This window comes from Galeopterus variegatus, unplaced genomic scaffold, assembly GCF_000696425.1.
Source record: "Galeopterus variegatus unplaced genomic scaffold, G_variegatus-3.0.2 Scaffold585, whole genome shotgun sequence".
Classification (NCBI taxonomy): Eukaryota; Metazoa; Chordata; class Mammalia; order Dermoptera; family Cynocephalidae; genus Galeopterus; species Galeopterus variegatus.
This window is the reverse complement of record NW_007726696.1, coordinates 213,622-229,998: the sequence shown is the minus strand read 5'-3', so window position 1 is coordinate 229,998 and position 16,377 is coordinate 213,622. Positions and strand designations below refer to the sequence as shown.

The 16,377-nt window shown below is 59.5% G+C and overlaps 1 protein-coding gene across 1 annotated transcript in view; it reads left to right on the top strand.

Annotated features, from left to right (window-relative positions):
- Window positions 1–16,377, top strand: part of LOC103588554 (calmodulin-binding transcription activator 1) — a 284,950-nt gene that overhangs the window by 193,409 nt on the left and 75,164 nt on the right. Inside the window, exons 5-7 of the mRNA XM_008570265.1 lie at window positions 897–2,746; window positions 7,864–7,990; window positions 13,585–13,719. Coding sequence (XP_008568487.1) covers window positions 897–2,746; window positions 7,864–7,990; window positions 13,585–13,719 — 2,112 coding nt within the window. The remainder of the gene's footprint in view (window positions 1–896; window positions 2,747–7,863; window positions 7,991–13,584; window positions 13,720–16,377) is intronic.

Below are 16,377 nucleotides of genomic sequence, written 5' to 3'. Positions count from 1 at the left end.
CTTCTGCCTCTGGGGCAGGGTGCGGGACCCTCTTTGGTGCATCCTCTCCACCTCCCCCTGTGGACCTCTGGCTTCCAGTCCCAAGGGGTCACTTCTTATTGGAGCACGTAAAAGACAGGGGCTTCCTGAAACAGTCGTGGGAAGCCGAGGGGGGAGGAGGGACCTGGCCACCATCCCCTCCTCCAGGTGAGTGGTGCCAGTCTATCATGGCAGCAGGACCGCTTCTGCCTCTGGGGCAGGGTGCGGGACCCTCTTTGGTGCATCCTCTCCACCTCCCCCTGTCGACCTCTGGCTTCCAGTCCCAAGGGGTCACTTCTTATTGGAGCACGTAAAAGACAGGGGCTTCCTAAAACAGTCGTGGGAAGCCGAGGGGGGAGGAGGGACCTGGCCACCATCCCCTCCTCCAGGTGAGTGGTGCCAGTCTATCATGGTAGCAGGACTCCTGTGGACCTCTGGCTTCCAGTCCCAAGGGGTCACTTCTTATTGGAGCACGTAAAAGACAGGGGCTTCCTAAAACAGTCGTGGGAAGCCGAGGGGGGAGGAGGGACCTGGCCACCATCCCCTCCTCCAGGTGAGTGGTGCCAGTCTATCATGGCAGCAGGACCGTCCTGACTGGCAGCGTCTCTCCACCTTCTTCCCGCCCTCCCACGTGCTGGGATGCTCCTGTTACTATACAAAGAGAGCATGGACAATAAAACCCCCCTGGTCTTTGCAGGATGGTCACGTGGGGCCTGGGAGAGCTCTGGGGCTTGTGTGAGTGGGCCCGAGACCCTGAGGGTCCAAGAGGTGGGGTCTGTGGCCTGCCAGAGGCCCCAGCTGCTCAGGGGCAGGGTCCCCGCCGTCCCCGCTCTGACTCTCTCCCCACGCGTGTGCGTGTTGTGCTCTGACCTCCGCAGGAGCAGGCAGCAGCGTGCACCACAAGTGTAACAGTGCCAAACACCGGATCATCTCACCGAAGGTGGAGCCGCGGACAGGGGGGTACGGGAGCCACTCGGAGGTGCAGCACAACGACGTGTCCGAGGGCAAGCACGAGCACAGCCACAGCAAGGGCTCGAGCCGCGAGAAGCGGAATGGCAAGGTGGCCAAGCCCGCGCTGCTGCACCAGAGCAGCACCGAGGTGTCCTCCACCAACCAGGTCGAGGTCCCCGACACCACCCAGAGCTCCCCCGTGTCCATCAGCAGCGGGCTCAACAGCGACCCGGACATGGTGGACAGCCCAGTGGTCACCGGTGTGTCCAGCATGGCGGTGGCCTCCGTGATGGGGAGCTTGTCCCAAAGCGCCACGGTGTTCATGTCCGAGGTCACCAACGAGGCCGTGTACACCATGTCCCCCACCGCCGGCCCCAACCACCACCTCCTGTCACCCGACGCCTCTCAGGGCCTGGTCCTGGCCGTGAGTTCCGACGGCCACAAGTTCGCCTTCCCCACCACGAGCAGCTCGGAAAGCCTGTCGATGCTGCCCGCCAATGTGTCTGAAGAGCTGGTCCTCTCCACCACCCTTGACGGTGGCCGGAAGATTCCAGAAACCGCCATGAACTTTGACCCCGACTGTTTCCTCAATAACCCAAAGCAGGGCCAGACGTACGGGGGCGGAGGCCTGAAAGCCGAGATGGGCGGCACCAACATCCGGCACTCGCCGCCCGTCGAGAGGAGCTTCAGCTTCACCACCGTCCTCGCCAAGGAGATCAAGACCGAGGACACCTCTTTCGAGCAGCAGATGGCCAAAGAAGCGTACGCCACCTCCGCAGCGGCCGCCGCGGCGTCCAGCTCCCTCACCCTGACCGCCGGCTCCAGCCTCCTGCCCTCGGGCGGCGGCTTGAGTCCCAGCACCACCCTGGAGCAGATGGACTTCAGTGCCATAGACTCCAACAAGGACTACACGTCCAGCTTCAGCCAGACGGGCCACAGCCCCCACATCCACCAGACCCCCTCCCCTAGCTTCTTCCTGCAGGACGCCAGCAAACCCCTCCCCATCGAGCAGAATGCCCATAGCAGCCTGAGTGACTCTGGGGGCACCTTTGTGATGCCCACAGTGAAAACGGAGGCCTCGTCCCAGACCAGCTCTTGCAGCGGCCACGTGGAGACGCGGATAGAGTCCACTTCCTCCCTCCACCTCATGCAGTTCCAGGCCAACTTCCAGGCCATGACAGCAGAAGGGGAGGTCACCATGGAGACCTCGCAGGCAGCCGAAGGGGGCGAGGTCCTCCTCAAGTCTGGGGAGCTGCAGGCCTGTAGCTCCGAGCACTACCTGCAGCCCGAGACCAATGGGGTGATCCGCAGTGCTGGCGGCGTCCCCATCCTCCCGGGCAACGTGGTGCAGGGGCTGTACCCGGTGGCCCAGCCCAGCCTTGGCAATGCTTCCAACATGGAGCTCAGCCTGGACCACTTTGACATCTCCTTTAGCAACCAGTTCTCCGACCTGATCAACGACTTCATCTCCGTGGAGGGGGGCAGTGGCACCATCTACGGGCACCAGCTGGTGTCGGGGGACAGCGCGGGGCTCTCGCAGTCAGAAGACGGGGCCCGTGCGCCCTTCACCCAGGCGGAGATGTGCATTCCCTGCTGCAGCCCCCAGCAGGGCAGCCTGCAGCTGAGTAGTGCCGAGGGCGGGGCCGGCACCATGGCCTACATGCACGTCGCCGAGGTGGTCTCGGCCGCCTCAGCCCAGGGCACCCTGGGGATGCTGCAGCAGAGTGGACGGATGTTCATGGTGACCGACTACTCCCCAGAGTGGTCTTACCCAGAGGTAAGCTGCCGCTGCCACCGTCACCTCCCCACCTCACCCCTGCGTCACCTGCCCATGCGCCATCACGCAGCTAAGGGAGGCTCATTTGCATGTGGCTGCCCTTCAGATGAAGCTCTGGAGACCATAAAGACAAAGCCTTCCCCTCCTTGTCCCCATGGCCCTTGAAACACCTGCTCTCTCAACAGCGGTTCTCAAACTTCCTGGAGCAAGTAGCCGTGAAGTCGGGGGTGTCCTGGGAGGGAAAGCACCCCTCCCAGCTGCGGCCGGGACAGTCTGCTGATTCCTGGCTTATATGTTGAGTCCACCTATGTTTTGCTTTGCTCTTTTTTATTATTTTTATGTTTTGGAAAAGGTCCTAGAGCTGCTAAAAAAAATCACCCAGAAATCACCGCCATAGACCATCCATGTCCATCACTCTTGGTTTGCTTCACTAAACCAAACAAAAAACCTCTCATCAAAATTGAAAGGGAGGGCACAATTCCCAAATATCATCCTCGAGATTCTTTCAAGTAAACCTGGATGTCTGCAAAAGCAAAGACATGTCATATGACCCAGGATTCCAATCTGTGGCTTCCCACCCCCGCCTCCCACCCGGGCTGCCTTGGTTCCCAGGGAACTGACTTCCAGAACCGCTGCTCCCACGAACAGGACCGCAGGAAAGTCCAGGTCTTGCCTCAGGAGCACGAGTGTTTAAGGAGGAACCTTTGCTTTTTCGCTAAAGTAGAATAGCATAGGAAGGAGGCAGAGAGGTCTGAGCTGTCCCTAAACACCTCACCACACCCAGGGACATGCTCCCTGACTCCTCGTCAGCCTGTCTGCCAGGCACGCAGGGAGTAGCATGGCCACTGTGAGCTGGATCAGACACTTCCTCCCTGAGACACGGCTGCCCACGGCTCCCTCGGGTCCACTGACACGTTCCCCAGACCCCAGGGTGGGGGCTGCTGCCCAGGAACACAGAGGGGGGTCTCATACTTCCTCTCCCCCTTCTCTCTGGCAAAGCCAAGATAAGAACATCTGTGCACAAATGCCCCAGCTCTCAGAAACATACCACCTCAGCCCAGGAAGTGGCCCAGCCTCAGGACAGGAGCAGCCTGGACATAAGGCAGGTGTCTAGACAGACCAGTGGCTGCCCTACACTGTGTGTCTGTGTGCAGCATGCTTGTGAAAATCAGAGGCAGCTGCCATGGGTTGCCATGGGTATCTGGTTATGAGCATGGGGCTGGGGCCAGGCGGTCTGGATTCAAATCCTGGCTCCGCACTTACTATCTGGTGACCTCGGGCAAGGCAGCCGTCCTTCCCGTCTTTAAAGGCAGAGCAATAACGCCTCAGTGGGCTGCTGGGAGGACCAGCTGAGGGAGGTGCCCAGAGCAGCACCCACCTCTTCAGTCCACGGCCACTTGGTCCCACCCCCACTAGTAAGAGCCCAGAAAGATCCAACTGGGCCTCCTCTTGGTGTGGCTTGGTGTGACCCCATCTCTGACCCCCTGCTCTTCTCAGGGACACTGAGCTCAGTACCCACCATGTCCCTCCCCCCACAAAGGCCATCTGGGTACCTTATTCCCACGGGACTTAAGAAAGCAATTAGCAGGAATAGGGAGGGCAGGCTAGGATTGGGGGTAGCAGGGAGGTCAGAGCTGGGAGGTGGAGCTGTCTCTGTTTCTGACTCTTAGAGACCTGGCTCTCTGGGCCTCAGTTTCCTTATCTGTAAGTAGCTGAGAGGGAGTGGCCTCAAGGCACTCCAAATCCTAGGACCTGGGAAATTTGGCCCTCAGGACATTTAGAGGCTCCCTGGAGCCTGAGTCCTGCAGGAAACCAGAGGTGGGAGGAGGACGCCCTTTTCCACTAAGCCTTGGCATGTGAGCACAGGTCCCTGGACCGGGTCCAGGCCAGCACTCCGGCATCCTTGGGCCTGGCGGGCACTAGCAAGGGAGACATTAGCAGGCCTGCCTCCCTCCCATCTTTACTGGCCTGCGGGTCCTAAACTGTATCTTGGAGAAAGTCAGTTCAGAGGCTCACCACGCGAGGGCGGCCCAGGAACAGGAAAGCGACAGCAGTCTGCGCGGCCTTAGTGGGGGAGCGCCCAACCCCCGATTTCCAGATGTCTTTGCTTCCCAGAAACAAAAGCAGAGAGAATTCAACTTGATTTGGAAAATGCATGGGCACCACCCAGCTGGGCAGGCCCCTGCAGCTCTGACCAGCCACTTCCTCCTTGCTGTCCTACTCCCACCCAGGCCACTGTCCCCAGGGCAAGAACAGGGGACCCAGCGTACTCGGTTCTGCAGGAGACAGCACCTTCTCTCCTGACCCTCCACTCCCGTTTGCACACCCATTGCAGCAGGAGCCCCTCCTGCCAGGCTCTGCTGCTCTCAGGGAGGGCTCTGCGGCAAGGCACGTAGGCCAGACCTTGCTTCCTAGTCTGCAAATATGGGGTCAGGCTAAATGGCTCCTCAGCACCCCACTGAGCCTGGGGGTTCCCAGGCAGCCACTTGGGAATGCTGTGGCCGGGGGCCGTCTTGCTGTCTCTTCTCTGAGTGTCCCTCCCTCCCACAGAGCCGCTCCCATTTCTCCTGCGTTCTGTCCACCTCTTCACCTCCAGCCACAGCTGGTTACCAGCACACACGCACATGCACGCACGCGCACACACACACACACACACACACACCCCCCTGGGCCCATCATCTCAGGACTCCCAAGACGGAGACCTCAGATGGCATCTGCTGCTCCCTCCCCAGCCCCCAAACCCTCCTACGTCATCTCCTGCCACTGCTGCTCCTCCTGCACCAGGCAGAAGAGGCTGCAATTAGAGCCACCAGGCACCCGTGGGGCACAGCCGATTCAGCGCAGCTAGGCAAGCTGTTGCCATGGGAACCGTCCCCTGAACTGATGGATGCTGAGCCGTCCTGCGGCGGTTCCCATGGAGAAGGTCCTAATGTTCTCCAGTAATTTCTGCAGTTCTTTGTTCCCCGTGGCAACCCCAGCTTCACGCTAGCAGCTGCTGATTGGGGTTATTATTTCTTCCTTTTTTCTCACATGGTGAATGTCTGTGGCCTTTTGAAGCCACTGCTCTTATACTTCCCAGGATCCAGGGAGCATTTTACCCTGAGCTTCCGGACATCCCAAAGTCAGGATCCACCTGTCCACCTGGCACACATGCCAGCCAGGCCCCCATCCCCCACCCAGCCACTTTGACAGAGCTCCATATCTCCCTATGAACAAAGACGTGTTAGGACCAGAAGGGCCCCTAGAGATCAGATGCCACCCAGAGAGGTTGGGCCACTTGCCCGAGGACACACGGCTACTGAGGGGCAGGGGCAGGCCTCCTGCTTTCAGCTCCCGGTCCTGAGCTCTCTCCACTGTCCCCAAAACGTGGTTGCCGCACTAGAGTAACCTCTCCAAACCATCCCAGCTCAGAGGAAGGCCCATCTACGAGGTCAGAGGGAGCACCTTCCAGCCTGGAAGAGCCCCTTCCGTGGTGGCAGCCTCTCTTCTGTGCTTGGCCGTGACAGACCCACCCCCACCTCACCCCTGCAAATACCCACTCCTGCACCTGATGCCTGAGGCCAGCCCTGGGCCAGGCTCGGGTTCCAGAAACATTGAGTGGAGCCTTGGGAGTAAGCCCCAGGGCCGGGATGGACCAGTGCCAAGGACAGGCCAAGCACGAATGAGGGGCTGGACAGGAGAGGTCTCGCTGGCACGGGGCAGCGGGGGAAGCCTTGGGTCTGGTCTCCCCAACCTGGAGTGGTATGGAAAAGAGGGCTCAGGCCGCAGCTCCCCACTTGCCCTCCACCTCCCCAGCCTCAAGAAGGGCCTTTCGGCATTCTCCATCCTGGACACTAGGTGGCACTCTCTGCCCTGGCCTGCGCAGCTGTCCGCCCCCCTGCAGGGAAAGGTGTTTACTGGTTTGGGGGTGGGGTGGATGGAGCCTCTGGGGTGGGTCCACCCAAGGTTAGCCAGGACAGCCAGAAGGGCCGGCACCCCCACCCTCTGCATCCCCGGGGACAGCCTCCCTCTAGTCGGAGAGAGCAGCCCCTCTTCCCAGCTGAGCCGTAAGTAGGGGACCCCGGGGACTCCATAGAGAGTGAGAGGTGCTATTAATCACCAAGCAGGAAACAGGGCAGCCCGGGAGGCAGCCGCCCTCGCTCTGCGGCACCCAGGCTGGTCTGAGCAGGAGGTCAGGGAGGTCTCTGCCCTTGGGTGCCTTGCGGTGGGGGGTGGGGCGAAGGGGGCCCCGGGGGCAGGGTCTTCTCCCTGGAGCTAAGGAAGGTCACCACAGGCCCCTCCCAGCCTGGCTGCATGGTCAGGGCCTGCGTGTGGGGTTCATGCGCCTCGCTCAGGGGCCCCATCCAGCTGCATGGGCAGGGCACGGACGCAAGGGCCCTCCCCTCGATGGTGCAGCACAGGATCAGGGAGACTGGATGCTCAGTCCCCACCCTGTCCCCAACCCCCAGCTCTGAGCCCCACACTCTGTGAGCCCCACACTCTCGGCTCCCAGGGCAATCTCTGAGCCTTTCCAACTCTGGCCCCTTCTCCCCTGCTTTTCAGTTTCCACTCTTTTTCAGCGTGCTCTTTATCCCCTGCTTTTCTGGGCCCCCTCCCCTTGCGATCTCCATACCCTGGAGATCCTGGGTGTCTCCTCAATGCCCCACAAGAACTTCTGGTCCCTGAGATGATGCTAAGATCCGTCCCTCAAAGTGTCCACAAGGGAATGACACTACATCCCCTCCCTCCCTCCTGGCCAGTTCTCAGGTGCATCGCAGCTGGAAAGATCTGGAAAGCTCTGTGCTCCCTTCTGCCTGGATCTGCAAGTTATGCAGGAAAGGATCAGGGGTCAGAACTGCCAGCAGCTCCCCCTTGAAAGATGCCAGCTGAGGAAGGCCACGGGGGACATAGGGCAGAAGCACTACAGGCCCCTCTTCCTGCTGGAGTCCTGGAGCAGTGGTTCTCAAAAGTCAGGGCTTACTGGCTCCCCTGGGGTGAGGGCCTGGGAATCTGCATGTTTAACCAGTATGTGGAGGAGGGGTGCAGGCCCCAACTGAGTGACACAGTCATGGGGACCTTCCTGGCACTGCCACCCCTGTAGCTCTCACTCCATCGCCGCATCTCTCTGTGCCCCCCAGGGAGGAGTGAAGGTCCTCATCACGGGCCCGTGGCAAGAAGCCAGCAACAACTACAGCTGCCTGTTCGACCAGATCTCAGTGCCTGCGTCCCTGATTCAGCCCGGGGTGCTGCGCTGCTACTGTCCAGGTGAGAAGGCCACCTGCCTGGCCGGCCGAGGGTGCGGGGGCCTCAGGAGCACTGGCCTTGCAGTCAGCCTTGGGATGGCCTTGAGCAAGTCATGTCATTACTCTGGACCTTGGTTTCCTCAGCTGTGAAGACATGGGTCCCAGATAGTCGACTATAATGTCATGTGTTTAGGCTCATGGGCCCCATATCCGACAGGGACACAAAGCATGCTCGAGTAGGATTTTGAATAGAACATGGTGAGGGACTCTTTAGAGAGTGAATAAGCTGGGTGACATACCCAGGAGTGGCCACAGCAGGAAGCTGTTTCCACCCTCGACCTGAGGTTACTAGGGCTGGTGAGAGCCTGGCAGGGCAGAGGGGCCCTGGCAGGAGCTGCGTGTGGGGCCAGAGGCCACCTCTGCAGCAGGGCAGGCCTCTCTCCTGCCCGTGCCTCCACAGCCCAAGCCAACCACAAGCCAAGAGAGCCCAGGCGATGCAGCCCCCAGGCACAGCGCAGGTCATGGAAGGATGGAGAAAGCCTGGCAGGGGACGCGATGAGGGGCATCAAACTAAGAATAATCGGCTCAAACCTCTCTGAGAATTTAAGCCATCTGCCCTCTGCCCAGAAAAAGGCACATGCACATCATTTGCTTCCAGCTTTAGAGGCTCAATGACACCCCCAAAAAACCCAACCAGGAGCCCCTCAGTGCTGTCCCTTTTGGCTCTGACTGTCCCCCTCCCTTGCCCCAGGGCTTCATCATCATCTACTGAGCGTGGTGTCCCTGTCTGTTCAACTTGTCCCAGACCTCTCGCCATCACTACCTCCCCACTGGCCTGTCCACTACATGAGGGCAGGGACTGTGTCTTTCTTGGTCACCATTGTGTCCCCAGGGCTAGCAAAATGCCTGGCATGTCACTAGAGGAGGATCAATATTTGTGAAGGAATGAATGCGTCTCTGGGAGTCTGGAGTCAGTTTCTAGAGCTCGAGTTTTCTGTCCCTGGGCTGGTGTTGGGAGGACCCCTTGGATCACACATTTCATGCCTCGTTAGCTCTAGGGCTGGCCAGTCTGGCTAGCCCAGACAATGAACAGGACACGGAGGACATGGAGATAGAGGTGGCTAAGGGCAGAGGGACCCACCCCATGTTATCTGAAGCCATTGAGCCTCCAAAAGGAGAGCAGAAGGCTCCGTGAAGAGGGCTCGGCATGGGGAGGAGAAGCAGAGGCAGGAGCAGAGCTGGCCGGCGCTGGGTAGGCCGGCAGGGGTCTCCCAGATGCCCCCTGGGGTGGTCCCACTTGAGCCCTGGCTGCCCACTGTCTGCATCCCCCTTCACCGTCCCCCCAGCCGGGGGCTGCGAGCCTACCATGCACATTCTTCCTCTTCTGTCTCTCAGTCTTCTCTTGTAGCCCACCAGAGCAGAAGGCTTGTGTTCGGGGGTGGTCTCACATCTCAGCCTCTGCTGAGCCCAGCACCCTCCTTCACCACAAACATCGCAGGGAGCCAGGGCTGGTGCCCGTGGTGGCCTCCCCTGCCGGCCCTGCCGCCACAACTGCTGGCCTGGTCCCAGGGGGGCCACCGGCCCCCTCTGCTCCCAGCAGCCCTGCTCAGCCTGGAGCACAGCCAGCCTGGATGCCAGTGTGGGCTGGGTCAGCCTGTCACAGCTGCAAATGCAGCCCCCCACCAGCGGGGAGAGGGGGAGGGCAACATGTTACTAAACCGTCCACTTGTCACCTGCTGCTGGAATGGGACGCACCTGGCCTATAAATAGATGCCACTTCCTATACCTGGCTGATGCCCGTCTGCAGACCCAGACCTAGCCTGTCCTCAGTCATCTGACCCCGACAAGAAGAAGAAAAAAAAAAGGCAGCAGACTGACCTTTAAGTGTCCTCTGGATGATGTCCCAGGGCAGGACCTGGAGAACCCTGGGGTTTGGAGTCAGTCACACCTGGTCCACCCCAAATCAGCCAGATACCATCAAGTGACTAGCTCAGGGGCTGACCTCTCTGGGCCTCAGTTTCTACATTTGTAAGATCTGCCTGCCAGAGGGGCGAGAGCGTTAAATGGGAGGTTCATGAAGCACCTGGCTCAGGTGCTCAGTTCATGAAGGTGTCCCATTCATGAGGCCTTCACTCTTGCTTTCCCAAGGGGAAATGTGGAGTGGATACCAGGGCTGTTCAAGTCTTGGCAGGCAATTCTGGTCCCCAGAGCTTGCAGACAGAATTGCTGCCCAGGCCACCAGCTCCCCCATCATTCAGGCTCATTGTGTTAGACGTAATGTGTCTCAGACCACAAGGCTCAGGGCAGACTGAGAGCTGAGCCCCACTGCTAGAGAACCATTCTGTTTTACAGCTACCCCACAAAGGGGTCCCCTTTGGACATCTCTGTTTTGAAGCCCAAACTGAAATGTCACCCTATAAGATAGCTCTGCGTGTATTCATTCATTTTCTCATTTGCCAACTGGTTTTTGAGTGTCTCCTGCTTGCCCTGCACTGGGGAGGTGCCTGAAATGGAGCAAAGAGTACGACCCAACCCCTAACCAGGCCCCGACTCCAGGAGTGCTCCGGCCAGGGAGGAACTGGCCATGCCAACAACCACGGCCCTGGGGGACGACATGGGCTGCTTGAGGACCTCATCTCTGGGTCTCCCCGGGGAAGCTGGGGCTGAGCTCAAAGGATAAACACCTGAAGCCAGAACCAGAGCGGCCTCATCAGAAAGAAGAGCTCACAGGCCTGTGAGCACAAGCCAGGCCACCATAGGGGCTGGGAATGATTGGGAGGACCGGCCACAGGAGGCGCAAGTGGCCACTGCCTGCTGGCCTGACACAGCTGCCCAAGCAGAACGGGTGAGGTGACTCAACCTTGGCCAAGAGCAGAGATTTTTGTGCCCGGGCAGCTCCCACACCATCCCCGGCAGCAGGAGACGTGCAGGCACAGACTCGGTCATCTACTCCAGGGTCAGGAGAGAGTCATCTGAGTCAGGGCCCTGAGCTAAGGTGAAGCCGTGGGGAACGAGGCAGCCTGCGTGGAGCAGAAGATAGAGGACTCCACCAAGAAGACTCTGCTGGCCAGACAGCTCCACGCTGGAGCCCTGGGAGGTCCCAAAGGCAAACGATGAAACTCACATGAGGTGAACAAGTGCCTTTTGAAGGAATTCACTCAGCAAACGGTTACTGAGTGGCCACCACATGCCGGGCACAGAAGTGGCACCAGGCGTACAGATGCAGACAGACCGGGTCCCAGCGCTCCTGCAGGGAGACTGAAAACAAACGAGGAAACAAACCAGTCACCGAGATAACTCTTTCACAACAGTAGAATACGTAAGGCGACAAAGCGGTTTGGGACGCGGGAGGTTCCTTCTGATACACTGGCGAGGGACGCCTCTCGCAGGCATCCAGGCAGAGGGCAAAGGAGTGCAAAGGCCCTGAGGCAGGAAGGGGGCTGGCTGCAGAGTGATCAGTGGGGGGAGGCGGGGTGGGCGCTGAACAATGTGAGGTTGGGGAAGACGGCAAAGACCAAAACCAAATCACGTCCACCCTTCTAAGTCACGGGAAGGAGTTTGGTTTGATCTTCCTGGCAATGGGAAGCTGTTAGTTTTAAGCAGAGGAGTGGCTTGATCTAAATTATGTCTTCACGAGATGATTCCAGGTGAGTGAGAGGATGGATTGTGAGGAGGAAGGGACCCCAGCAGCAGCAGTGGAGATGGAGAGAAGTGGATGGACCCAGGACTCGCTGATGGACTGAAGGAGGGGAAGGGGACAAAGGAGTCAGGGAAGCCTCCTGGGCCATGGGCCTGCACGAGCCGGGCTGCTGGGCGGGGACCCAGTCTCTCTGGGGACGGAAGGAATGCCTTGGGGTCTGCCACCATTCCCGCAACGCTGCGGGCTGTGCAAATGCCAGGAGACGGGGGAAGGGGAGCAGTAGCTGAGGAGGCCCTCCAGCCGGGACATCTGGGACCAGGGAAGCCTTGAGCTCCCCAGGGGCTGGCCGAGGAGCTTGCTAGAGGAGCAGAGCTGAGCCCACTCAGACAGGGCGTGAGTGCCACTGCCCTTCCTTCCTGTTGTTAAACCAGGCAAATCAGGGCAGGCGTGTGACCACAGGCTTGGAGATCTGCCCAGGGACACTGTCAGGGCCATGGGAGATTCTGGACTTAGCTGGGGGTCCCTGCCCAGGCACCTTGGCACAACCTATGTGACTGCCACCATGGAGCCTGTTGGTTCAGCTTGTGGCCTGGATCTAAGGGACCAAGCCAGAGTGGAAAGCAGAGGGGGAACCCACCGGTCAGCCTTGGGCAGTGACGAGTAAAGACCTGTTCTGGGACAATGACAAGAGGGTCACTGCCTTAATCCAGGAGGGACAGAGGCCACGGGTCAATGAATGGGTTTTCCCATCAGAAGTGGGATCTGCCTCAGAGGTCTCCAAGGAAAGCCGGAGCTTTGCTCTGTCCCAGGGAGCAGCTGACTTGGACAGCTTCCTCAGGCTGTAAGCTTCTGAAAACCAAGAGCCCAAACAGTAACACGATCCCCGTGTGTGTCCTCCCTGGAAATCCATTGTGGGGAGGCCCTGGGTATCGGCAGCTGGTGTTCCAGAAGATCAAGGCAGAGAGCACATAAACCTGACATCTACCAGGGGATGAGGCCTGGCAGAGTGGGCAGCCTGCACTTCCACCTTTGCCCACAGCCCATCTCTGGGGGCCACGGGCCAGCCCCCAAGGTATCGACAGAAGCCACGGAGCAGCTGCCTCACCCCAGAAATGAAGTGGTCTTCACCACAGGCCAGCTTTCCTCTTGCTGACAATGACAACGTCTCATCCGTTCATTGAACAAATACAGAGCAGTTGAAGAGACCCACAAGGGCCCTGCCTTCCCAAAGCTTACTGTCCACACACGGGGGAGGCAGCGTCCCTGGCTCAGCACCAGGACCAGAGTAACAGGCACAGCCACAGCTCTTGCTTTCATCAAGGAGGCAGAAGAACTTCAAAAAGTATGTGGGATGCCACGTTGAGTCAGGACAAGCTGGAGGAAAAGGCAAAACAGAAATAAGCACTAAGAAGCCCAAAGCCAGTGTTGCACCCCAGCCCCGGCCAGGATGGATGGGACAAGGGGAGAAGTCAGCCAGCTGCGAGGCGTGGATGACACGTTGAGTCAGGACAAGCTGGAGGAAAAGGCAAAACAGAAATAAGCACTAAGAAGCCCAAAGCCAGTATTGCACCCCAGCCCCGGCCAGGATGGATGGGACAAGGGGAGAAGTCAGCCAGCTGCGAGGCGGGGACAGGGGATCATTCATTCATTCATTCACTCAATCAGCCAATCTGTACGGAGCACCCAGTCCCTGCCCTCACCCAGGAGCAGAGGGGCAAAGAGGCAATTCCAATACAGAGGCGTGGGGGTGATCACAGGGCTCCCGGCTGGGTCTGGGGCGCCAGAGAAGGTTCCCGGAGGAAGACACATTGCATTTGTGCCTTGAGGAATGAGCGGGCATAGGCTGGGATTAAGGAGAGTAGGACATTAACTGATGGAAGGTAGTGCGGAGGGGGCATTCCAGGTCCTTGTGTGGTACACCAGGCTGCAGGGTGCCCACTGCCCCTCACCCTGACCTCTCTTTCTTTCGCTTCTAGCCCATGACACTGGTCTTGTGACCCTACAAGTTGCCTTCAACAACCAGATCATCTCCAACTCGGTGGTGTTTGAGTACAAAGCTCGGGCTCTGCCCACACTCCCTTCTTCCCAGCACGACTGGCTGTCATTGGACGGTAAGAACAGCACCCGGGTCACCTTGCCAGGCACCAAGGGAGAGGGACACTTGGGGGACCGTGTGCACAAGAGGTGAATAGAGGAAGCACCGAGAAAGGGGCAGGGAGGGTGCCAGTGTCCGCTGAAGGAGGCCGGCTGCACTTCCACCATCGGGCTGTGAAGGTCTATGCTGTCTGGCAGCCTGTGTCTGGCCATGGGCTGGCCCCACTGTCAATCTTGGTCTCTCCCTGGGGCAGAATGAAGTGTATTAGCTTGAAACTGTGGCTGTCACTCCTGCCAGGTTATCTGAGTGGCCAAACTAGCCCCTGGGAGCTGAGAGGTCCCTTTCTCACAGACCCCAAGCAGCAAGGTGCAAGGTCCTGCCCCTCCAGGGCTGTTTCCACAGTTACCTTGAAGCAAAGAGGGTTCTGGAGGCCACTGCCAAGCCCAAGCTTCTTAGAGAAGAAGTAGTGTGTAAAGCTGGGGTGGGCAGTTCAGGCCTGGGCTTCTTTCAGATTCGGAGGCCTGGACAGTCAGAGCTGAGTACTGAGTGCTTTAGGGATAACCAGCTTCCTTGTCGTGTAAGCCCTCAAACACCCGTCAACTCCTGCTTCTTGGCTGTTTTTACTGAGGCCTCCGCCCCATACAACCACTATGGCAAGCCCAGGATCATGACTGTGACACAGAGTAGAGGGCCGGGGCGCCCCAGTGGGCTCTAAGGGAGGAGGCAGGACCTGCTGGCCAAGGAGGGGCAGGGGCTCTGAGAGCTGCTGACCTTGTCCATGCAGCTGGTGAGTATTGGTTACCCGCCCACCCCAGGGCACCAGAGGCTCTGCAGACAAAAGCTGCCAAAGACAGGCCAGGGACCAGGGACAGAGGCTGCCCTTTTCTGCCTGGGAATGCCTCAGGAAGCCCCAGAGCTGGCGGAGGCCTCTGTATCAGGGATGACAGTCTGTGGGGTATCTTGCCCGAGACCTTACCAGCCCGGGGTGATGGGGCTTTAGCTCAGCTGAGCCTGGGCCCTTTCCAGGGGTCAGGTCCCTAAGCACCCCTCCCCCACCCCAGCAGCACTTTAGCCTTCTCATCTCTCTGACTTCCACTCGCTGCTGGCTGCCGGAGGATTTCTGGGCTTGGGCATATGCTCTGGGCAGTTTTCCTGAGCCACCCAGTGTGCAAACCTCAGGCTTATCCCAGCCCCTGCCCCTGAGGGGACAGGGTGCCAGGCAGCCACCCTGACCAGTGAACCCTCAGGAGCTATTCCCAGAGGTGGCTTTGGGTCAGCAGGAATCTGCACCCTGGCAGTGGCTGCCTGGGAGCACCGTGCTGGCCTTGGCAGCATCCCTGGCCAAGGCTGGAGCCAGCCGGAGCTGTGACGATGACCTACAGGATGTAACAGAGAAGGGCAGGGTGACCAGGGGCTCCTGTTCAGGAAATCCGGTTTCAATTTTGCAGAACAAATGGGGAATGGAGCTGGGAGTCCTTGCTGTCCCTGAGTGACCCGGTCAGCCTCACTAAGGTGGACCGAAGGATATTGGGACCAGTGTAGGATGCTGCCTAGAAGATGGAGCCTTTTCAAAGAGCAGTCTCAGCCAGGCAGTGCCTTGAGCTCAGGAAACATGTGCCGACCTCCTGGAAGTCCAGAGAGCCAGCTACACCTGGAGGGTGCCAGCGGGGGTGGATGCTATGATAGAGACCTTGGGGAAGGGGACTCGCCTTAATTGCTTCATGACAAACACAGCCCTGGGTCCTCAGCCATAACAGGCCCCTTGGGAATGGGCCTGCTGCCAAGCTGGGCACCTGCTCCCCAGCAGGCCCCTCCCCAGGAGACTTTGACCTTTGAATTCTGTAGCCCTCCAAGTTGAAATAAGCATCCCTGGCCCTGGCAGGACACACAGGAGAGATGATGGGAGTTGGGGACGGGACGTGGCAATGTCGCCCTCCAGCCGGCATCAAGGCTTGGGTGTCTGAGCAGTGTTGGCTTTGAGTAACCACCAGCAGGGCCTCACCTGGGGAACGTTAGCTCCGCAATGGCTTGGGCCCCAAGCTCAGAGTGCTCTGCTGAATGGGACGGGGCCAGTGTGGCTCAGGAAGGACAGCCTGCTATCCATCCACCATGGACCCTGTGTGTCCCCTTCCCTTTGGTCTTGGCCAGGTGTCCTTTCAAGTAATGGGAGAGACAGGGAGATTGGGGCAGAGGAACTGGGAGACCCCACGTGGCCCGGGAGAAGAGTGCAGCTTCCCTGGTTCCTTTTTCCCGTAAATGAATACAAGTGACTTACCCACCCGGCCTTTCGCCAGCCTGATAAATAATAAGTGGGGGGTGGGGAGCAGCACCCGCAGCCGCAGCGCCTGGGGCATAATTTGTCCCAGTGCACAAAGGACAGCTGGGACACCTACACAGGAGGGTGGGGGTCCCCAGGCCTGTGGCCAACCCCTTGGCCTGGCAGTGAACTTGCGGCGGGGCGGATGCCGCAGCGGCCGCCGGGTGGTGAGCCCTCCCCTCCCTCCGTCCCTCCCTCCGTCCGTCCCCTCCCTCCGTCCCTCCGTCCCTCGCGTCTCTGCAGCTCCCGGGCTCAGCCCCCCGCCCGCACGGTTCTTGGGCACATTCTCACTAGCGCTCGCCAGGAAGCGGACACGTGTGCGCGGTGGCCACGGGAGGAGCGGGGGTGGAGCGGGGT